This window comes from Podarcis pityusensis (assembly GCF_964106645.2).
Source record: "Podarcis pityusensis genome assembly, chromosome: 2".
Taxonomy (NCBI): Eukaryota; Metazoa; Chordata; class Lepidosauria; order Squamata; family Lacertidae; genus Podarcis; species Podarcis pityusensis.
The window spans coordinates 5,477,192-5,501,041 of record NC_138029.1 but is presented as its reverse complement, the minus strand read 5'-3'; the positions used below and the strand labels follow the sequence as shown (position 1 = coordinate 5,501,041).

The 23,850-nt window shown below is 44.6% G+C and overlaps 1 protein-coding gene across 4 annotated transcripts in view; it reads left to right on the top strand.

Annotated features, from left to right (window-relative positions):
- The window catches only part of STAC3 (SH3 and cysteine rich domain 3), a 30,620-nt gene extending 12,743 nt beyond the window's left edge, over positions 1-17,877 (top strand). For 2 of the 4 annotated variants that reach the window (XM_080990353.1, XM_080990354.1), the window contains exons 3-12: positions 282-510; positions 3,321-3,418; positions 4,309-4,369; positions 4,468-4,559; positions 5,724-5,790; positions 9,369-9,415; positions 10,565-10,656; positions 13,546-13,597; positions 14,128-14,277; positions 16,720-17,877. In XM_080990353.1, coding sequence (XP_080846479.1) covers positions 282-510; positions 3,321-3,418; positions 4,309-4,369; positions 4,468-4,559; positions 5,724-5,790; positions 9,369-9,415; positions 10,565-10,656; positions 13,546-13,597; positions 14,128-14,277; positions 16,720-16,818 — 987 coding nt within the window. In that variant the 3' untranslated portion in view covers positions 16,819-17,877. Of the gene's footprint in view, positions 1-248; positions 511-3,320; positions 3,419-4,308; positions 4,370-4,467; positions 4,560-5,723; positions 5,791-9,368; positions 9,416-10,564; positions 10,657-13,545; positions 13,598-14,127; positions 14,278-16,719 lie in introns of all 4 variants that reach the window. The other 2 variants (XM_080990351.1, XM_080990352.1) reach the window with 1 other exon arrangement.
- Positions 17,878-23,850: the final 5,973 nt, after the last annotated feature.

Genomic DNA, 23,850 nt, shown 5'->3' with positions numbered 1-23,850 from the left:
CACTGGACATTTGTTTGCATTACCTGCAATCCAGGGTTCTCTTCCCCTGTGTTTGCCAAAGACCCAAGGGGTGCCATGGGTCTCCCCCCACCATCACTTTGCCTCATTTTTGAGCTACTCATGGACAAGTTTGGAGCGTGCATGCCAATGGCGCTGGTTGCCAAGGTTCCCTGTTGGCATCTATCAAGTGCTGATTGTCCACCACCCCCCATCCCACCCTGCCCTCCCACCCCATCCTGGACCTTCAGCTGCAGCGGCTAAAGCAGCTTTTCCAACGCAAGCCCAATGAGGAGCCTGCCCCAGAGGAACCACAGGCCAATGGGGAGCTGGTCAGCCCCTCTGGAGGACCCATCTACTACATCTATGAGGAGGAGGAAGAGGATGAAGAGGAGGAGGAGCCTGAGCCACCACCTGAGCCAGAGAAACCAGTGAACGACAGACCTCACAAATTCAAGGATCATTACTTCAAAAAACCCAAGTTTTGCGACGTCTGTGCCCGCATGATTGTCCGTGAGTCCTACCTGAGGGGGTTGAACTGCAGGGGGAATGGTGGTGGTCCCTCTATTGGCAGGGTGCTTGGGCCTTTGGCAATGGCATAACAGGCAGAAGTCTGACAAGCATGGCTTTTTCTCTCTCCGCACCTCTCTGGTTGTGGGGGGAGGAAGTTTCACTGCTGAATGTCCGTCTGTCATGTTAAAGACAAACATAAGATGGGCAGTTATGCATTGCCAAACATTGTGCACCACACAAAAAGAACACTAATTTGCATATTTGATAAATATGCATAGATGCAAGTTTGGAAAGAATTACTATAAATAGAAATGCAATGCATCTTGTCCTAGTGGTGAGCGCTGCAAACTCTTGATGGGCGGCTTCAAGGCTTCAGCTTATCAGTCCAAGAGGACACCTAGAGGACTGGCATCCAAATAATAAACTGCCCCCTATAAATCAGGACGCATGGCCAACTTGGGCACATGAGTCCTGTCTGTAAAATGGTAGCAACCATAATGGGTAAAGGAGAGGGAGTGAAGGGGGATGGGGGGAATGGGGAAGGCATGTGCTTCAGGGAGATGGTGAGTCATGAAGATGAAGTGAAGGTGCAGATGGGAGAAGGTATGGATTGTGTGGCTAAATCAGGCTTCCACAAACTCAGCCCTCCAGATGTTTTGAGACTACAATTCCCATCATCCCTGACCACTGGTCCTGCTACCTAGAGATCATGGGAGCTGTAGGCCAAAAACATCTGGAGGGCTAAGTTTGAGGAAGCCTGGGCTAAATGCTGGATATGATGGTGGCTCACATATATATAACTAGCAGCCTTATACCCAACATTGCTTGGGAATTCTAAGAAACCAGTACAGTTTTGAAAGCAGTGTTAAAATAGTGCCATTGTGAAAGTTTCAGTCCACCAACTTGTTTCAAAATGGTGTCCAATTTGGCTACCTTATCTTAAGCAGTTGGGACGCGGGTGGCACTGTGGTCTAAACCACTGAGCCTAGGGCTTGTCGATCAGAAGGTCGGCGGTTCGAATCCCTGCAATTGGGTGAGCTCCCATTGCTTGGTCCCAGCTCCTGGCAACCTAGCAGTTTGAAAGCACGTCAAAGTGCAGGTAGATTAATAGGTACTGCTCCGGCGGGAAGGTAAACTGCTTTTCCGTGCACTGCTCTGGTTTGCCAGAAGCGGCTTAGTCGTGCTGGCCACATGACCTGGAAAAACTGTCTGTGGACAAACATCGGCTCCCTCAGCCAGTAAAGTGAGATGAGCGCCGCAACCCCAGAGTCGTTCACGACTGGACTTTACTGTCAGGGGTCCTTTACCTTTATCTTTATCTTTATCTTTATCTTAAGCAGTGCATAGTGAATGGATGAACAACTTTCCAAAATATATAAAAATATATAAAAAATGTCACTGAGTCAGAGATGAGTTTTCATCATCCAAGGTGGCCATTTTAAAGTTGAGAAGGTAAAGCCCACATCTCTCTTTCCTATTATGCTGTAGTGAGTACATAGTGACTGGAGCCGCTTCAAGAGAACTGTAATGCAACAGGGAGGGAGGGAATGAAGTTAATAGTCATAGCTCCTTCCCAATTTTGAAAGAACTGGGGGTTGGGGAATTTGCAACATGATCCATCTGTCATCTTCTCCCTTCATATCATGACACGTATACCTATGACTGGAAAGGGAATAAATAATGCAGCTCTCTCTTATGAGGTGAGGACTTGTGATATTCACATGAGATGCAAAAGGGTTTGCTCATTGATAATTTCTTCCAGCACAATTGGTGTCCCATATGACACCAATCAGCCTCTTGGCCAGTTGCCAGACCCACCCACAAATGCAATTGATGTTTCACTGATATGCCCTTCCTATCCAGCCTTTTCTGGTCCTTTCAAAAGTGGTATCTAGCTGGCTTCCTTTATAAAGGAAAGCCACTCTGCATCTGCTCAGAGGCAGTTATAAGTTCCAGTATTTTGAAAGCAGACACTGGCAATCTTAAGACCAACACAAGTGCGGAAGAAAACACTGGTTTTAAATGCAGCCCCTCCCCCCCAAAAAAATATCATGTACACAGATGTGTAAGACAGATAAGGAGGGAATGTGTCAAAGCTAAGCTGCAAGAAATGATCCACGGGTACCAGAGCCAGAAAGGAATTGCTGCTTAGGCAAGGTCTCAGACCAACCAGGAGCCCTTTTTATAGGCCTGCCTGCCTGGAAGAGCCCAATAGCCAGCCGGGGGGGGGGGGGGGAAGCAGGGCCAGTCCAGAGCCTGAGGCTACTTCACTGGCAAGAAAATGGTCCAAGCTGCAGTTCTCACCACATGGGGCAGTTGCACACAGAACTGAGGATTTCTGCCCTGACAGCTCTTGATGCAGCGTGATTCAAAGTCCCAAAAGGGTACACACTCAGGGAGTGTTGAAGTTTCCCCGCTCATCCACACATACCCACCCACAAGCTGGGCTCTATACTGAAGTGAGACCAATTGGGGGAAATGGCACCTTCCATCTTGTCTTACATGTGATTGGACAGGCCCATGTTAAAGGACATGAGCATGCTGCGGACACCTCGAGTTTAGTCCAGGGATGAGGAAAACATTTTGCCCTTCAGATGTTGCTGGACTCCACCTCCCATCAGCCCCAGGCAACGTGGCCAAAGTGTGGCCAGGGACAATGGTAGTTATAGTCCAGTGACACTGGGAAGACCTCAGGTTCCCAATTCATGATTTGGTCTGCAGGAGTTGCAAGGGTGGGGGGCACGGTTGGCAGGGGGTTGGCTCTTACAGCCCAAATTGCCCCCAACAGATTGTTTTTTTTCCTACTGTAGTCAATAACAAATACGGCCTGCGTTGCAAGAACTGCAAAACCCACATCCACCACAGCTGCCAACACTATGTGGAGTTCCAGCGCTGCTTTGGCAAGATTGTAAGTATTCCCTGCCTGGCCCCATTGCCCAAGTTCCAGCTTCCTGCCACTTAACATGATATGCCATGTGCCTTAGGCTTGGGCCGCCAACTTCAGAGGTTGCTTTGGCCACCATAAGCTGGAGGGTGGGAAATGTTTTGGCATGGAGATAAAATCTTCCCCAAAGAGACATGCTAATTTGACAACTGAGAAATTTCTTTGATTGCTTTAAATAGGGAACATAACAGAATTTGTATGCTCAAAATACTTTTGTGTTCCTGGGCAGTTTAGTGCTTGCAGCTTGAGTAAATCGAGCTAAAACAGGAAGAATTTGTGTCTGCGTGCTGTCATTAGAAGCATGGATCTGGTATAGTGTTGAGTTTGATGACATTAAAAAAAAAATTACAAGGACAGAGAATATTGCAATAATTGCTTTTGAAAATGTAGAAAAACCATTTTATATTGATGTGGAACCATCAGCATCTTAGCGGTATTATAGAAGTGTGTTTTTTTAATCCATGAGATAGATTCTTGTTCCTCTAGGGTGGGAGTTGTATTTCGTTCTTCTGTTGGTATATATCTGAAAAGCAATTTTAAAAAGTTAAGAAAAAGAAAACTGCATTCAATCAAGCTGTTCATAATATTTACTTCAGGGATGTAGTCCAACAATACCTGGGGGGCCCCAGGTTGGGCCAACTGTTTTGCCCCTTCCACAGTAGTCCCCAAAGAATCACCAGAGGCTTTTTCTGCAACTGGTGAAAATATTTCCAAAAATTGATGTTCCTGCCTCTCTGAGGATAAGCTGGTCTGCTGGCAGCGTATTTAGGAAAGAGTTGTCCTTCTTCCTTAGTTTTGGATGAGGCTGGGTTCTCCCTTTCACTTGTGCGTCACACTCTTCTTTTGCCCTGCAGCCCCCAGGTTTCCGCCGTGCTTACAGCTCTCCATTATACGGTGCAGAACAACTTTCGGGTGGTAAGTAACCTGCTGCAAGCCTCTACCCATTCCAAAGGTGGGCTTCCATTGCCACAAACAGCAGCCTAATTTTGTTGCTGTTGCTTTTCACTCCACAGCAAACCGAAGTGACCCTGTGTTTGAGACGCTGCGGACAGGTGTTGTCATGGCAAACAAAGAGCGCAAGAAAGGGCAGGATGACAAAAAGAACGTAAGGGAGATGGTGTGGGGAAACAATCATGACACAGGAGGGTATCATATCATCGTCTCGTAACCATAGCAGCCATGGCAAGTGCCCTCCAGATAGGAGTGATGGAATCAGGACTAAATTAGCTCTTAATTAAAGGGTTAATGGCTTTACAATAAAATAATTAAAGGGTTAATGTGGCTTGCAGTATTTCAGACCTCTTCCTCACCCCACTCCCCTTCCTTGTTGCTATACATTTAACTTATCCAGCCCGCCGGAAGGCTGCATCCCTCTTTCTCAAGCATTCTGCCAGGAGTCTGCTAAAAATATCAGCTGTGCAGCTTAGCTCCCCCTTTCCAACCATAACCTTGAGGAAGAGTTTATCAGATCCCACAGTGTAGACATTTTCTTGTCCACATCTGCTGCTGCTGCTTCTGTGGGGCAGATAAATGTGCAATGTTGTAAAGCGAGACCATGGGTAAGAGAGCTACAATATGGGGAAGAGGAGTTGTGCCCATAAACCGCTGTTGCCAGTAGCAGCCAATAGCAATAGTAATATGTTTTACAAGTAGATTTATGAAATATGCAAAATATCTTATAATGCTAACATCTAACACATAATACACATTAAAAATCTTAAATATAATATTTAATGCATGATTTCGTTTACATTAAAAACATAGCACAAAATGCAGCAGACCTGTCAACATTTAATTATGCATGTGCAAATACGAATTACCGGTACATCATTCCTACTGCATTAATTAATGTAAAGAATAGCTGTGTTCTTGGACAATAGACGGGGTAGGTAAATCTGACTTCTTCAGCTCTTTAGCAGGGAAGATGATACTTAACCATTTTTCCCAGCCTTGGAAGACTTAAGGATATAGCAGCTTGAGGTTGGCTGTGAGTTGGCAACCCTGTCTCCCCAGATCCTTCTCTGGAGACCTGTATAAACCACCCACAAATTGAGATTCTTTCCTTATCCTCTTCATGCTCCTATGCACATTGTCTTGGAAATATCTACCAGAAGCTCCTGAGGCCTTGCCTAGTTTCACATAGCCCAGAATTCCCTGCTGTGTGCCCCAACTCTGAGTCTTGTGCAGCCTCAGTTAGTGAGGATGCTTCATTCTAGTCAACTGCAACAAAGCTGATGCCTTCTGATACATTTCCCATGCTGCTTTCTAGCCATTGGCTGCTATGATGGAGGAGGAAACAGAGGCCCCTAAAAACGAGGGTGGCCAACCTGAGGCAGGTAAGTGCCAGACCTTGGAACAACCCTGCTCTTCAAAGACTTTGCAGTCCAAAGGCTTATTTGTTAGATCTAGAACTCAGGTAGACCAATTCTAGAAGAGACCAGATGAACAATAATAAAAAGGGGTTGTGGAAATTTATCACCATAAATGAAACCTAGCCACGCTGTATCATACAGTACATACAAATGTGGACATAGAGAGCCATATAGGACTCCAGGGCCTAGGTGTCTAATGAAACACCTTCTTCCATATACAGTGGTACCTCTGGTTACAGACGCTTCAGGATACATACGCTTCAGGTTACAGACTCCGCTAACCCAGAAATAATACCTCGGGTTAAGAACTTTGCTTCAGGATGAGAACAGAAATCGAGCAGCGGGAGGCCCCATTAGCTAAAGTGGTGCTTCAGGTTAAGAACAGTTTCAGGTTAAGAACAGACCTCCAGAACGAATTTACTTAACCCGAGGTACCACTGTACCGTATATACTCAACTGAATGAGGCATATTTTATTGCATTACGTACAATATGATCAAGCAAGGGACCTATTGATTAAACCACTATTGGCAAATCGGCCGGGTCAATCCGAAGCCTACTATATCAGATATCTTCTGGACGACAAGTCCAACGATATCACAGTGGCCATGGCAAAGTTTCTTTCAGTAGTCATACGAATCAAAGATCAACATACCCATGACTAAACAAATAACACTTCAGTCTCCCTTCCCTAGGGGGTTGTCTATATGAGTCTGTATTTTATTCTGTATCTATGTTATGGGCCATAAGATTAATAATAATATACCGTATTTTTCCGTCTATAAGATGCCCCCATGTATAAGACGTCCCCTATTTTGGGGGACTCAGATTTAAGAAAATGGGGGGAGATATATCTGTGTATAAGACACCCCCTAATTTTTGACATTATTTTTTTAGGGAAAAAACCTAGTCTTATACACGGAAAAATATGGTATATGTGTCTGAACAAGATCTGGTGGGGATGCTATTGATGATGCCACATTTGGTATGCAATACCCCTGGCGGGGTGCTGTGTGTAGAGAGGGGATTCCTGAAACGCTTTTTTGATGTGTCTAGATTCAGCCATAATCTATAATATTATATTATAGATTAAATAGTTTGGCATATTGAGAATCTTGGATTTGATTTTAAGAGCAGCATCCCACACTCTATGTGTGCAAAAAGAAGCTTGAAAATATATGGGCTGAGATATAGGAACAACAGCTGCCTTATACCGAGTTGGTCCATTGCGCCATCTAATTTAGTATTGTCTGCATTGACTGAGCCCTGGAAAGTCTAAAGCTTTAGAAAGTCTGAAACTTTATAGAATTTCAGACAGTATACATCCCCAGTTCTATATGGATATGTTGGGGACTTTTTGCATCCTCCCCTTCACCATACCAGAAGGAGTCTTATCGGGATTTCTGAAGAGTTGGACTTCAGAACTTTCCTTTAGTGCCACTTTACCTGTAGAATGAATGATGCAAAATTAACAAATGTGTGCCAGTTTGCTTTACATAATTTATGTAGATGGAGATATCCAGCTCGTCTTGGTGCAGAAGTTGGGTTAACTTCCTGCATAATTTTAATCATTTTAGTTAGCCCTTGCTCTTGTTTACCTAATATATATTCAATTCAAATGTTGGTGAACTCATCTTTAACAAGTCTTAGGTTCCAAGGGAATGACATATTGAGTATTTGGGACAATATTGCCTAGTGATTATTATGGAGGGTGGCATTCTTCCAAACCCTTTTGGAACTTGTGCCAGGTTTTATTTCCTGGGCCTTCTGACACTGCCATAAACACTGGGATAAGCTGGATTCTCTTTGCAGGTCAGCCAAGGGCACTCTTGGAGTAGGAAAACACGGACAGACATCTTTAGGGGTAGAATGCATAAAATTTCAAACAAGACTATAAATGGACAGTTTGTTTATTTGTCGTTCTGATGAATTGGAAGAGTGGGCACACGGGTGGGTGGGTGTATGCAGTCGCGGAGAGCAGGTGGGGCGCTCAGCGCTGGCAGGGGGACAGCCGCGATAGCACCCCACTGGGATTGCGCTGCCGAGGGCGCTGCGCTCCCCCCCGTACTCCTCTTCCTCCGCCAGTGGGTTTGCATGAGGCTCCAGAGAAAGTGGCTGCTGTCTGTGTCTTCCTCGAGGCAATGCTAACAGGAACAGGTGTCCTGCAGGGACATCTCTCTCTCTCTCTCTCTCTCTCTCTCTCTCTCTCTCTCTCTCTTTCCCTCGCTCCGTCCCTTAAGGATGGGGCAAAAAAATTGAATCAGTTCACATGTAAATGCAAACTCCAAGATAATTTGTGAACCAAAATACAGCCAAACTTTGAAATCTAGAGTCCTTCAAATTTACAATGCAGTTCTCTAACCAAGTAATGAGTTAAAAAAAATAATCATATATTTGGGGAAAGTGCAAAAAATGCATATACAGTGGTACCTCGGGTTACGTACTTAATTCGTTCCGTAGGTCCGTTCTTAACCTGAGGTACCACTTAAGCTAATGGGGCCTCCCGCTACCGTTGCGCCGCCGGAGCACGATTTCTGTTCTGATCCTGAAGCAAAGTTCTTAACCCGAGGTACTATTTCTGGGTTAGCGAGTCTGTAACCTAAAGCGTCTGTAACCCGAGGTACCACTGTATTAGAGAAGATAACATTCAAAATGCATTATATTATGTCTGTTAGAAGGAATTCACACTAAAATCTGATGAATTACTTTTCAGAATAAATAAATTGCAATTAACATAGAAATATGGAAAACTGAAGACTGGAAAAATGACAAAGTGAGAGAAACCAAAATTGACCCAGCAGCCCACCCCTAATGGAGGGCCACCATTTCCCTCTCCTTACTAGCCCAGGAGTGGATAGACTGGTGCTGCTGCCTTGCGGCACTGAAGGAAGAACAGGAAAGTAAAGAAGAAGAAGCAGGACCTAATGTTCTGCTTCTTCTCCTTTGACTGAATGGCTGTTGCAGTTATGGCAGTCAGCTGCACCTGTCAAGGGGGGGTGCAGGATGTTTTGACACTGTGGGCAAAGCGCCCTGCTGCTGTCTCCCTGACGCTTCCTGCCCCTGCCACCACTCCTGCACTGCCACTGCAGCAGCATCCTTGCTCCTGGCTGCGGCCATACTGGAGTGGGGCGGCTCTGCCACCTGAGGCAAATTGCTTCACCTCTTCTCATGGAGGCGCCGACCTTGGCACCTGTAATACTAGTGAGAGTTGCTGTCTTCCTTGTACTGGTGTCTAGTAGAGAGGGGGGAGGGAGAGAGAGAGAACATGGAAAGGCAGGCAGGGGTGAATAAAATGCACAGAGAACTAAACTGGGAACTGCTGCAATCTTGTACGTAAGGGTAATAAACATAGTAAAAGCAACAATGGTGATTTGAAGAGATTCACTATATAGATTCCTCATTTTTCGGCCCTGAAAACTCAACCAGGAGAGAGTGTAGTGATGCCTGGGGAGTGGACAAATTTGAGTTTCACTCTTCTTTTATCTCCTTCTCTCCCTACTTATGCCCCTATCTGAATGCTGGGTTTTTTCTTTTTGTGTCCAGGAAATCCAGAAGCACAGAAGGCTGAGAAGAATGCCCCTGATGATAAGGTATCTGACTCTGCCTGCCCCTTTCCTCCCTTTGGGAGGTGGGGGTGTAATGTGTGCCCTTCCTGAAGTGAGATGCCAGCAGCACTGAGATGATGCACGTCCACACCAACCCACAAGCCTCCTCCTCCACAGCCAGAAATCTCCTGGTTTATCTTCCCCACCTTCTGATATCTGCTGTTCCTGCATTGCCTTTTCCTGATTTTCCTGTGGTTTTTATTTATTGTTGCAAATTGTCCTGGAGGCTTTTTAACTTAAGGCTGCTATGGAAATACTTTTTAAAAAATGGACAGGGACAGAGTATATAGCACTGTGAGGAGGCCAGTTTACATGGCTGCCTGGGGCTGGTTCTTCCTGCTTGCAAGGAGCTGCTTGAACTCTCTGGGGCAGTTATTGTGCACCACTGAAGATCTGGCAGTTGGGGAGGTGGCTCTGTGTCCTACTTCACAGGACACATTCCTTTACAGTGGTACCTCAGGTTACATATGCTTCAGGTTACATACACTTCAGGTTACAGCCTCCGCTAACCCAGAAATAGTGCTTCAGGTTAAGAACTTTGCTTCAGGATGAGAACAGAAATCGTGCTCTGGCGGTGCGGCAGCAGCAGGAGGCCCCATTAGCTAAAGTGGTGCTTCAGGTTAAGAACAGTTTTAGGTTAAGTACGGACCTCCAGAATGAATTAAGTACTTAACCCGAGGTACCACTGTATTTTGAATTCAGTGGAGAGTCTTCTCTTGGAAGGTGTCCTCTGTTTGAGGCCTGTCCAAGTCTCATTTCAAGATAAAGAACCATAAAACTAAAGAATAGAAGCACGGAAGTTGCCCATCAACTGTTCGCAGCACCTGGTGAGCAGACTGAGCAGGCGCACAAATCACTTTTGGTCTTCCCCACTACGATGAGATGTATTGTATTGCTCTTTATAGTCACTATTTCTAAATTTGCATTTATGCACACTGAAGTCATTGTTTTAGGTGGTGCAAAAATCACTCTTTTTGCAATGCACAACTGTCCAGCTTCTGTGGGCAGGGTGGATTTTGGGAAGTGTTTGTATAGGCCATTCCTTTTGAACCTTGAAGAGACCTTGGGTTTCCTCGATGATCTCCTAAACTCCACTGCTTAAGTCTTGATGGGCTCCTTTCTTCCCTTGGACAGAATAAGAAGCAGCAACCAGGGTTCCAGCAGTCTCACTACTTCATTGCACTCTATCGCTTCAAAGCTCTGGAGAAGGATGACCTGGATTTTCAGTAAGTGGTTTGGAATTTGTATGTGTTGGTCAGAGTTTACCAAGCTCAGATAATCTTGAATTCACTTTCTTGCAGAGGCAAGTCCCAGCATGGAAATGTTTGGGTTGTACAGTGGTGCCCCGCAAGACGAATGCCTCGCAAGACAAAAAACTCGCTAGACGAAAGGGTTTTGCGTTTTTTGAGTCGTTCCGCAAGACGAATTTCCCTATGGGCTTGCTTCGCAAGATGAAACGTCTTGCGAGTTCTTGCGAGTTTGTTTCCTTTTTCTTAAAGCCGCTAAGCCGTTAATAGCCGCTAAGCCGCTAATAGCCGCTAAGCCGCTAAGCCGCTAATAGCCGTGCTTCGCAAGACGAAAAAACCGCAAGACGAAGAGACTTGCGGAACGGATTAATTTTGTCTTGCGAGGCACCACTGTATTTCTCATATCCTTAGCCAACCTGATGCCAACAGAATCTAGATCTTATAGGTTACTCCTGGCTGTCACCTATAAACCATTTCACTTGGCGCAGGATGTGGCTGCTTGCTTGCTTGCTCATGGAAGCCAGACAGTCAAAACATGCTATGCTGATTCTGTACCAGTTGGGCAGTTCCAGACCCAATTCATAATATTGGGTTTGACTTTAAAAGCCCTAACTTAAATGGCTTGGAGGAGCCAGGTTATTTGAAGGACCTGCCTCTAGACATATTTGTTTACCTTTATATCCTGGCTTTCTTCCAAGGAGACCACATGTTACCTTCACAACAGCCGTGTGACACAGGTTAGGCCTGAGAAGTAGGGATTGGCCCAAGGTCACACAGTGAGCTTCATGGCTGAGTGGTGGTTTGAACCCAGTGCTTCAAGACTGGTGTTGGAGGCCACACTCATTGAAACTTCCTTTCAATTCAGTCAGACTGGCAGCTACTATGCACAGGGCTTTCCCTGTGGTGGCTCCTTCCCTTGTGAAAGTTCCTCTCAAGGGCTGTAACCTTGGTCCTCCTCAGTTTCAGTATTTAAAAAGACTTTGAAAGTGCACCTCTTCTACAATGTCTTTTAACTGATGGGATTTTTGGCCATGCTGCCGTTGCATTGATGTTTAATTGCTTTGGCTCTTGAAATGTTTTTTATACTGGCAGAATTATATTTTAATGTATTGTTGGGGATGTATTTTTTAAAAGGTTGAAAGGTTAATTATAATATTATTATGTTTCTGCCACCCTAGGTTCTTTTGGGAGGAAGGACAGAGTAGACATTTAATAAAACAAACGAACAAATAAAATATTTGTAGTTTGTTCACTGACTTGGGTGGCATTGGTGGCTTATAAATGTTGAAATTTAACAAACTATACAAAAATTAAAAAAACCATATCAAAAACCATATTATCAAACACCCACACACCCACAATTGTATGTAAAACCAATTTCAAACCTAAAATTAAGGATTCCCTCAATCCTGTGACTTCCCTCCACCCCCCCGATTCCTTAATTTTCCTTTCCAAATGCATATCATTATTACTCAAAAAAAATAAAAATAAAAAATTCATCCAATTTATCCTATAGTATATCTAAGATTACAAGTGTTCTTAAAATCCTGTCAATGTATTAACAATACTTTTTTATATATACATTAAACATTTCCCAATCTTTTCCAAAATTCTTATCGTCCTGGTCTCTGAGCTCATGTTTCCATTTCTGACACTGAAAATAATATTAGTGCTAGGGAACAATAGTGATGGGTAAGTTTGCTTTTCCCAGTTGAATGAGCAGTAATTTTATAGCTAGTGGTTTGGTGGTGATGACACTGGAATAATAAAATGTAAACTCAGTTTCTCCTCAGTAATATACCGTTGCCATTCTGGGGAAAACATCTGAAAGATCACAGCTGGAAGGGGGAAAGTAAAGCTCTTCAACTCAGTAAACACACATTGATTCTTTAGGGTGGGATGCAAATGTAATGAACAGTTAGAACTGAGGAGCTGAGCCAAAAGATCCATTGTCAGGTTTTACTTCACACTGAAGGATTTCCTTTTAAAAAAAATTTATTATTACACTTATATGCCACTTTTTCTCCAAAGAGCTCAAGGTGACACACTTGGTTCTGCCTCAAGAACCTCTAATCCTGAGTGAATGACAGTATTCCACATGGGGAGGTGAATGCTGGGATTTGACTTGACAGCTTGACAGCCATCTTAGAACAGCTTCTCATGGGGTGTGAAATATACTCAGAGTCAAGAGTGGATTTCATGCTCTTTATTCAGCTCATAGTGGTGAGGAGGAATGGAAGTTCCCCCACAATATCTGCTTTATATACATTATTTACACAGTGGGCTGCACGTGATTGGCTAATTCCGGGATTCTCCTGTAGGCCAATCAGATTGTGGATTCACTTCCACCTGGAGCTGGATTGGGTGGCTCCTGCGGACCAATCATACTGCTGCATTGTTCTAGGACCAATCAGACTACTGCATTCTAAATCCTATTCTTTTAGGACCAATCAGACTGCTGCATTTTGGATCCTATTCAACTCAGTACATAACAGGGTGCTATGAAAATACGGCATCGCATGTGCAGATTTGGGCAAAAATAGGGAGGAGAGCAGAGCCCCACCCAAAACATATCCCAGCTGATGCCTTCACACTAAGGCCACCTACTGGGTCTTGTTGTGATGTGTGGTGCAGAAGAATAAATATGGCAGTGCTAGACAACTACCCATGCTCACTGATGACTTCCTTGCTTTGCTGAGTGGTGGTATCAATAAAAGGGGAGGTTTGTTTGGGCCGGTCTTAGTCAAGTACCTAGGTTGGGGGACAGATAAACCTGTCCAAGACTCCAGAATTTCTGTGGGCAAATTGGAACGTATGGTTTACCATCATTTGTGGCGATATTTTAACTCCAGACTCATTCTCTTTCAGCCCGGGGGACAAAATTGCCATTGTTGACGACTCCAATGAAGAATGGTGGCGGGTAAGAAAAGGGAGCTGACTGCCTTGAGGAGATGTGCCATGGAGGGGCAGGGAAGATACATAACAAGCGGAAGATAACTTGTATTTCAGCTTCAGGGTCAAATCTGGTCATTTGAGGGGAAAGTGTTTGATCTCTTAGAACGGATGTACAAAAGAAAAATAACTTTAATAAGTGGTGGGGCCACAAACATTATTTGGGGCTTGTCTCAGTTGTGGTTTCAGAACTATCCCCCTTGATGTTGACTTGCAGGCTCCCTTGATATCTGAGTTATGGGCTTCTATCTACCGCTTCAGTGCTAGTCAGGGCATGTTCACATGGTAAATGTAAACTGGTTTAACTATGGATGTTGCCAGGGGCTCCCAAACCCTGGAACTTTTGTGCTGGGCCCTGTACCTCCTGCCCTTTTCCCCACTGCTGCTTTAAATGTTTAAATACATTTGAACTGTCCTAATTAGTGGCAAGCAGAAGAATGTGGCTTTATGGTGGTTTGACTTCTTTACACCTTAACCCCATGTGCGGCACTCTTCTAGGGCAAGAAGATTGGAGAGATTGGCGATAAAATTGGATACTTCCCACCAAACTTTATTATCCGGGTACGTGCAGGAGAACGGGTACACAAAGTGATGCGGTCCTTTGTGGGCAACAAAGAGATTGGGCAGATCACACTAAAAAAGGATCAGGTAAGTAACTTGGAGGCAACTCTTATCCTTTCACAATTAACACCCTATCTCCCTGCTGCCTGCCACTCTTACAGTAGGAATGGATGAATCAATCTGAGTCAGTTTCACATATTCACATTCATACGTTCATTCTATGCATTTCTACATTAAAAACAAAAACACATACATGGGAATTTACATTATTTAATGTCAAATACGCATTTTTATATTCATTTTGTACATTTCCTGAGTCAAGAACCTTACTGCAAAATTCAGAGAAGTGTTGAAAACCAAAGGATACCGTATTTTTCGCTCTATAGGACGCACTTTTTCCCCTTCAAAAATGAAGGGGAAATGTGTGTGCGTCCTATGGAGCGAAGACGCCATAGCCCCACGACCCTCTCCCGGCTGGAGAGGTGACGCGCGGCTATGGCAGGAGCCTCTCTGCTGCGCCTTTCCGCTGCTCCCTGACCTGCTCTTTGGGGCTGGTGGTGGGCTTCCCCCCGCCAGCTCCAAAGAGCAGGTCGAAAGGAACCTGAAGCCTGGAGAGCGAGAGGGGTCAGTGCACACCGACCCCTCTCGCTCTCCAGGCTTCCAAGGTAGCCGCCTGAACGCACCTTAAACGGCACCTTGTTTTAGAGCGGGAAAACAAGAGGGGGAAAGTTCTCCCCCTCTCTGTGCAGCGCCTCCTGCCGCTTCACTGAAGGGGTGCTGGGCAGAGAGGGGGAGAATTTTTTTTTCTTGTTCTCCCCCCTCTAAAACAAAGTGCGTCCTATTGTCCGGTGCGTCCTATGGTGCGAAAAATACGGTAATTGGGCTCCAATCTGCATATCCATCTGGGAATTGCAAATCAGGGATGGTTACCTTTAAAAAATGCAGACCAAATGAAATTATTGAGTGTTCCTAACTGACTGTGGCATAATTTTGGATTAAATGTTGTGTAGCAGGCAGGAAAATAGTGGCTCAATCATCTGACCTGTAGAGGCCATTCTGAAGTTTCATGACCCATCCACCCAAAAACAAATATTTCCCATGCTGTCTTAAAACCCATGCATGGCTACAGAATAGTTTTTTGGGGTCTTTTGACCACTGGTATCAGAACCTTCACCCTGGCAGCCACTTAATAGCAAAAACACTGCTAACAGTCAGTAGCTTATCTTACCCTTCTCTCCATGCTCTCCATCTGAAAGAGGCTCTTCCAACCTTGTTTCTCTTTCTCATTATTAGCCCCATAAACCAGATCCAGAAACAGGAAGTAACCCTACCAGCCCTTACACACTGGGCCATTTCACACCAGATGCTCAAAACAGTTTTGCATTTTCCAGCTCTGTACATTGAACGGAAAAAACGACTCCCTTCTCTGCCCGTTTCTGTCTCTCCACACCCTCGCCCCCGTGGTCTATGTTAGAATCATTCAGACATGACAAATAGACTGAAATGAGTCTTTAAGTGTCTTTTGTGACACTTTCCCCAGTGTTGAATATTCTCTTCCATGAGATCCAATTGCTTAGGCACTTACTGTAACACTATAGGCACTTAACACTACACTCATCAGTTATAACATTAGAAATGCATTATAAAAATGTGACACCAGAGGACGCTGTAGAGCAGCGAGCCTTCAATGATGGAAAACTGCATTGTGAGTTATATAACTTTATTGTTAATAACGCTTTTCTAAATCCAGCCCAAGTGTCTCCTAGGGCCAAACTGAACATGACTTTGATTTTTATATTTGTTTTGTCAATTTATATACCACTTAATTACAATAGTCTCTAAACACTGTACAATAAAGCTTAACAAATGCAATAGAGGTAACATGAAATTTAAAACCAACTGTACAATCAGAAGTTGTTTAAGATGCCTACTGAAATCAAAAGGTCCTCATGAGGCACTGGAAGTTCAACAGGTAGTTTTCAACTTCATGTTACCTGTATCGTATTTATTAAGCTTTATTGCCTATCTAATCTCATCCACAAAATTGGGTCCACAAGACTGAACACATGGACCCTGGTATTTACAAGCTGTGCATCCGAGCCATAGGGGACCACTAACAGTGACTTTTCTGGAGATCTGAGGGAGCTAAGGAGTCAGGCATTTCTTAAGGTATCCTGGACCCAAGTTGCACATGAACACACAAATCTTGAACCTGGTCTGGTAGTGTGTGAACGGCCAGTGCAAGATTTTCAGCACTGGAGTTATGTGGCCTCAACAGTCCAGGCACAGAATTTGACACCAGCTGGATGCTCCAGATCCAGGGTCTTAAGCCTTTATCTGGGTGGTTCTAAGCTCCACGACAACACCTGTGCTCTGTGGCTGCTTTTAAAGGTATTCAGACTTACAGAAATGAGGAATGGCTGTTTTCACTCTCTCTCTGGGAGAGGTGGCAACGGTATAATAGCATGTGACATAGCAATCTGGCTCTGATTCTTACCTGTTCCCCTTTCCTCCTTCATCCTGCAATAGATTGTGGTGCAGAAAGGTGAGGAGCTGAATGGGTACGTGAAAGTCTACACTGGCCGCAAGGTGGGGCTCTTCCCTGTCGACTTCCTGCAGGAGATCTGAGGCCCAGCCCTGGCATTTATGGGTTTCATGGCCAGAGCCGAAGGCCAGGTTGTTTCTTTGGAAAGAGATTCCCAGCTACCAAGGACTCCCTGCAATGGAGCTGGGTTCTGCGAGTGCCTGTGTGGCTCCCAGTGAAGATATTCCACCAGGACCTGTATCTCTGAGCTAGGATACAAGGCGAGGAGCACATAATTTTGTCACCTTTGGGCAGGGGGGCCCTTGGCTCTCCTCTTGGACTCTGGTGGTGGTGGCAGATTCCAGAATGTGTTTAGCCGTTAATCCACTGATGATGTAAGCCACAGAGGTGCTGGGATGCAGACAAAGCTGTTCTGCTTCCTGTCTGCAAAGGAAGTGGATACTGATTGTTCATATTGACTGCCAGACTAGACAAGTGGCATTTGCTGCTGTCTCCTGCAGGTGGCACAAAGCTTGTGTGTGTGTGTTTACTTGGAGGCAAATGGCTGTCCCTTTGCTGGTGGTGGTGCAACTCCCAGCATTATTGGATTGCTTAGATTTTGTTATGTTTTGCCTATATATGTTATCTTTCCCTACCCCTCAGTAGCCTGCTTACCTACTTTAGCATAAAGCTGCAGGACGTGGGGTCAGCGTCCAATGAAGTGACCTGGTTTTCTCGGTTGGGCTAATCAGCTCCAGTTATGTTGAAATGATATACCTCTCCCATTATCCCTTTCTTCCATTTTCCTGCTGTTGTGAAACTGAATCTTTTTAGATTGTTCCCTTTTAGGCACCTTCTGGTCTCGCTTATGAGGGAGGCTAGATGTTCTAGACAACTGAATTTCTTTACAACATGTATATACATGCATTTCTCTATACACGGTCAGTGCTACGACTTTCTTTCTGGGGGAGGGAGCATGCAAGGTGACACAGCAAAGTGGGAAAGTTGCATGTTATGGAAAAAGAGCATTGCCTGTTTCTATGATCCTTGTGCACTTTGAGGTGGCTCAGAAAGGCTAAGAGTCCATGCTGAATCGAGCCCTTTGGATGCTATGAGAATAAAGCAACAAAGGGGCTTACAAGTAATGCTCCCATTCTTCTTTTTCCATGCTTGCATTATAATATCTGAACTGGCCACATGTGCACCTTCTCCACAGAGGTATGCACTCACATGTTCATCTGGAATTCCTGAATCTCTTGGCGGGAGAGAGGCCCCAGAAGATGGTCTGGGAGCTCTTATTTGTACATCTGAATCTGCCTTAGTGAAAGTCCAATTCCTTGCATGACAGAGAAGACTGTTTTCTCCTTCTAATATTCAAGATTACTGGAGAACAATGACACAAGGGTAGTGAGGGTACTACATAAATTGAGCCTGTCCTGCTCTGAGATATTGCCAGGATTTAGGGTTGCTGAGAAAGTTACAGATAGTGTTTGATGACTAGGCTTGTAATGTGGGGTCAGCTCATTTGTAGTATGCAATCTCCTGATACTCTTGGTGCAATTGCACTCATTTCATGAAAGCCTGTTGCCTGCTCACATGGAACACAGACAAAGTTTATTTGTGCACACATTATCATGTGCAGTTATGGTGTCTGGGGCTTACTTTCACACCTGCACACTGAGGAGGCACTCAACATTTGCTTTCATGAGAGACCATGCAAGCTTGCAGATAGCCCACTTCCTCAGTCTCATTTACTCACAGTTGATCACATGTGCCAAAGCACACCAAGGAATCAACAGGCTCCAAAGCATGCTTAGCTGACACCCACATTTACATACAACGCACATACATTTTGGTGCCCTTCATAGCATCTGTTGATGTCCATTATCCTGATAGCCTGAAAGAGAGAAGTTTTTCTCCCTCTCTCTTAACTCTAGAACTCACGGATATCCAGTGAAGCTGAATGCTGGAAGGTTCAGGACAGACAAAAGAAAATACTTCTTCACATAGCTAAACTGTGGAATACGCTCCCCCAATAAGCAGTGGCAGCCACTAACTTGGAGAGCTTTAAAAGAGGATTAGACAAGGGAGGGAGGATAAGGCAATCAATGGCTATGAGCCATAATGGCTGTGTTCTGCCTCTGCTGTTGGAATGGACGGCTATTGCGCTCATGTCCTGCTTGTGGCCCTTCCTTAGGCATCTGGTTGGCCACTGTGAGAACAGGAATGCTGGACCAGATGGGCCTTTGGCCTGATCCAGCAGGAGAGTCACAGGTTCCCCAATACTGCGTTTAAAGCCTAGGAAGTCGTCTACTTCCTGTGTCCCCAAAATGGGCACTTTGCCATTTCAGATAAGTGTCCGGTGGGGGTGGGGGGGGAGTGAAAAGGAGAACAAAGCAGGGCTAGGTACTTGCAGCACAATCCTGACCATGTCTACCAAGAAGTAAATCCCACTGAATTCAATGCCGTTTACCCCCAGGTAAGTGGGATTAGGATAGCAGCCTTTGTCTCTTGTTCATTTTACCTTCTTTACAGCTTTATGAACTCCAAGTAATTTTTGCGCCAAAGGATTTGTGTTACCAGCTACATTTCAGCTTCACTCAGAGCTCAAGTTGGGTCCTGTGTGGGCAAGGAAGAGAAGTTAGCAAATAGGGTTAATATGTACTTGTCAGGATATGTGTGCAGGAAGTGTTGGCATAGTCCTCTGATCAAGATGGCTAGAGCAATGAAAAATAAATGTATATTGTGGGTGCTAAGTGCTTTTGAATATACACCTCCAGCTGCCTGTCCCAGAACCTTTCAGGGTTGTATCTGTGAGGAGCGATTCAAAGTGGGAATGATGGAGTTGGGCTAGATAAGGCAACATGAAATCAAACATGTTTTTTGGGTCCCTAATACAAGCGTAACCCAGTGTCTACACCACCTTACCTGTCTCTTGTCTCATTTGATCTCAAATGATAAGATGAGGGCAGGTGATGAGATGCCATTGTTTTGGACATATTTGAAACATCTACCCAGGGACTTGTGTCTGTTAGTGGCAGATACAAGGCTATCATACAAGTCTCCCTGTGTGTCATTGCACAGCACAAATGGGGAATTTGGTATCTGATGCAGAATTTAGTATCCTGAGGATCTCAGCATTCTGTGTTTTTTAAGCGGCTTTCTAATCCATAAACCACTGGAGACAAAATTGAAAATGGCTGGTCAAAAGTCTAGTGGAATCTCAAACTGGGATGGGGCTGAACAGGAGTTCCAGTTGTCATGGCACAAAGTATGCTTTATTCATAGAAGTAGAATAAAATCTGTGAAAAGTGTAAGCAAACAGAGTGATTTGCATAATTGATTCGGGCTGCAGAATTTGACTTTGGCACATTCTGTGAACCACCCCGGCACAGCATTTTGTACACCACAGTGCAATCTTCCTGCAAATTGCAGGCACCATGAAGTTGGCACCTTGAAGCCTTTGAGTGAATAAGGTTCTATGTGGCAAAAAGCTATTTGGGAAGACAGTTGTGACAAGTTCTGGAAAACAGCTCTAGCATTTTATCATGCTGAGAGTGGAGTTGCATGAAATCTAGACTCCCTCCTCCTCTCTCAAAACTGGATCTATTTTCAGCAGAAAATGTACCATGCTTCTTCTTGCCTAGTGGAAACAGTCAAGCCAGAAGCCATGTCCCTGATTGGAATGTGAAACCTGAGAGCATCGCTGGGAACTGGAGCATTGCCCTGGTGGCTGCCATATATGGGGCCATGAGACAGGTGCAGCTGAATTTGTTGATTCACAGTTAAGTCATTGGAAAATTCAGGGATGGAGCAAACATTTGGGGAGGCGGGAGGGTGGAATAGGGGGTTCTGCTGCCTGATCCTAAGTGAACAGGTGCTGCCTGTCCACTTGTGGTGTCTGAATCGCTGCTAGGGTCAAACAGAAGAGTCAGGAAGAAAAGTTTGGCAACAAAAAGTCATATGATTTTTTATACCACAAGGGGGCACTAGTGCCCTTCAGGATTTGGCATCTCAGGTTTAGAATGATGTTTCTCAAACCTTTTGGATCCTCTCTCTCTCCCCTGCCTTCTAAATATACTCTGCTTTCAGCCCTGATAACTCCCAACCTGGTGTGAAGTGTCTGATCACTGGGGTGAGCATGCACGAATATTTTGTGTGTATCCCATTGTTCTGCATTGAGAGTCTTAAGGCAAAAGCATCTTAAACATAATTTTAATAGGAAGTTCTGACTTCCCACTCCCCTTTCATTCCTGGTCCCAACCCTGTTCATCCACTAAACCTAAGCACTGGGCAGCTACTTCAACCTGGTTTACAGACAAGCTAGCTTTTTGAGGCTGGGAGAGAACAGAAAGGTGTGAATGAAATAATGGGGTCTTTGTGACTGCTGTAGGGCAGCAATGTCCAACCGGTGAATCAACAGGTAGATCCCCTGGAGATCGTGGTCGATCATGGGATGCTTTTAGATCTTCTCATTGAAAAAACTGCTGCAATAATGTTTCCGCCCCCACCCCCCTCGCTCTGTCTTTCCTTCGCGCCAATTGTGTGCTATTTTGATGACGATTGTTGAGTTGTTAATTGGCTTTAGCACTGCGTACGTTTGTTAGCATCAGAGTTTTCTGTGAGCAATTTATGGTATCCCCCCTTAAAAATGATCAACAACTCTGGCCTCCCCCGTCCTAAAAAAAGCTCCACAACTATGGGCAATCCTCCCCTTCCACCCACCCATGCACGCTCCTCCTCCCTCCAATGACTGCCAGTTTTTTTTATACTGGGAGTAGATGGCAGTCTCTTGGGAGCTGGACATGTCTGCTCTAGGCGATGGCCAGCACAATACCTTCCAAATGTTTTTAGGCTCCAGCTCCCATCAGCCCCAGTCGGCATGACCCTATGGGCTTGGTTGATGGAAGCGGGAGTCAAATGACATCTGGCACAGTTGGCATAAAGATTCTTTACTGCACTACCAAATCCAGCTGGCCCTCCCTCATGGTTTTCTAAAGCTAGCTTGTAGAACAGGGATAGAGGATTTGGGACCCTCCAAAGGTTGCTGCACTACAGCTCCCATCAGCCTTGACAAGCATAGCCAATGGTGAGGTATGATGGGTGCAACCTTTGGCATGGCAAATGCTTGCCCACATCCGTTGCAGAACATGCTAAAGTAATGGCCACATTGGTGAACATGTGAGCTGCTGAGGGATGGAGGCTAATGGAATGATATTGAGGGGGGAACCAGAGGTTCAAACAGCCCAACAACCCATGCACCTAGGGCAAGATATCTGTCACCCAACAAATTATTTCCTTCCATAGTCCAGGTGGAGTCCATTACTGAGCTATGCTGATAGTTAGCAATTTCCCCCAACTATTGAACCTAAGTCCCCTGCCCTGCCCTGCCCTTCAAACTGTGCTTTGCTCTTATGCAGTACTAGATGTGGCAAGTAATTGCTGCCTCTCTTCCTCCTTTTACGTCTGGGAAATGTTTAAGTGCTGTCAGTGTATTGCCTTCCTTTACCCTCTTTGGAACTCCTTCCCCCTTCTGTTAGCAACAGCCTCCTTGTTTTTTTTTTTTTTAAATAATTTTTATTAAAGTTTTAAACAACAAAGAAAAAGAAGAAAAACATACACAATACATATAACAAAAACACAAAAAAAGAAAAAAAGAAAAAAGCAAGATTCAACAATAAAAGTACAAAAAACATAACAATTAAAAACAGTATCTCTTTTCCATTTCCGTTTTTTAGTTACTTATTTTCTGGACTTCCTCATACCTCCCTCTTTTGTATTCCAATCCAAATTATTTGTCCAGCAATTTCTTTTCCACTTTTTTAATCCCAATCTTTAACTTTAATAAAATATTAAAGTATATAACTTCAATTTCTTTAAACCTGATCTTTGGTCTTAGTATCATATAACGTTAAAATTTTGCCTCTTAGTGTCAAATTTCCATTTCTTTAAACATCTTTAATCCTAATCTTTAATCTTAGTCTATCATTAACTTTAACCTGTACAGCACGAAACCGCTTATTTTCAGTCCAACATCACTCTAACATTCTTTAATTTTGCAATGTTTCTGAAGATAGTCTTTAAATTTCTTCCAATCTTCCTCCATCGACTCTTCTCCCTGGTCACGGATTCTACCAGTCATTTCCGCCAATTCCATATAGTCCATAAGTTTCATCTGCCATTCCTCCAGCGTGGGAAGTTCTTGTGTCTTCCAATACTTTGTGATAAGTATTCTTGCTGCTGTTACTGCATACATAAAGAAAGTTCTAGTTAGCAACAGCCTCCTTGAACTGTGCAGTCCACGAATAAATGTTGAGCCTCCAGACGAGGTTGCCTCTCCTTTAGCAGGTCAATGGAGGTTAAACAGAGCAGGTAACTGAGGAAAGCCCAGTCACTGAACTTCAACAGGAATCCCCCATGAGTGCAAGTGCCCTGCTTAGTAATAACTACTGTTATGTTATATTATATATTTGATAATTTATATGCCGCCCATTTGATTGGGTTACGCCAGTCACTCTAGGCGGCTTCCAACAAATTAAAACACAATACAACATCAAACATTAAAAACTTCCCTAAACAGGGCTGCCCTTAGGTGTCTTCTAAAGGTTATATAATTATTCGTCTCCTTGACATCTGAAAGAAGGGTGCCACTGCCAAGAAGGCCCTCGGAGCTGGACCTCAGTGTCCAGGCTGAATGATGGGAGTGGAGATGCTCCTTCAGGTATGCAGGGCCAAAGCTGTTTAGGGCTTTAAAGGTCAGCACCAACACTTTGAATTGTGCTTGGAAACGTACTGGGAGCCAACACAGAGCCTTTAGGACTGGTGTTATATGGTCCCAGCAGTTGCTCCCAGTCACTAGTCTGGCAGCTGCATTCTGGATTAGTTGCAGTATCCTAGTCACCTTCAAAGGTAGCCCCACATAGAGTGCATTGCAGTAGTCCAAGCAAGAGATAAGCAGTGCATGCACCACTTTGGCGAGACAGTACATAGGCAGGTAGGGTCTCAGCTGCTGTACCAGATGGTAGACAGCTGCCCTGGACACAGAACTGACTTCCATGGACAGCTGTGAGTCCAAAATGACTCCTAGGCTGCCCACCTGGCCCTCTAGGGGCACAGTTACCCCATTCAGGACCACG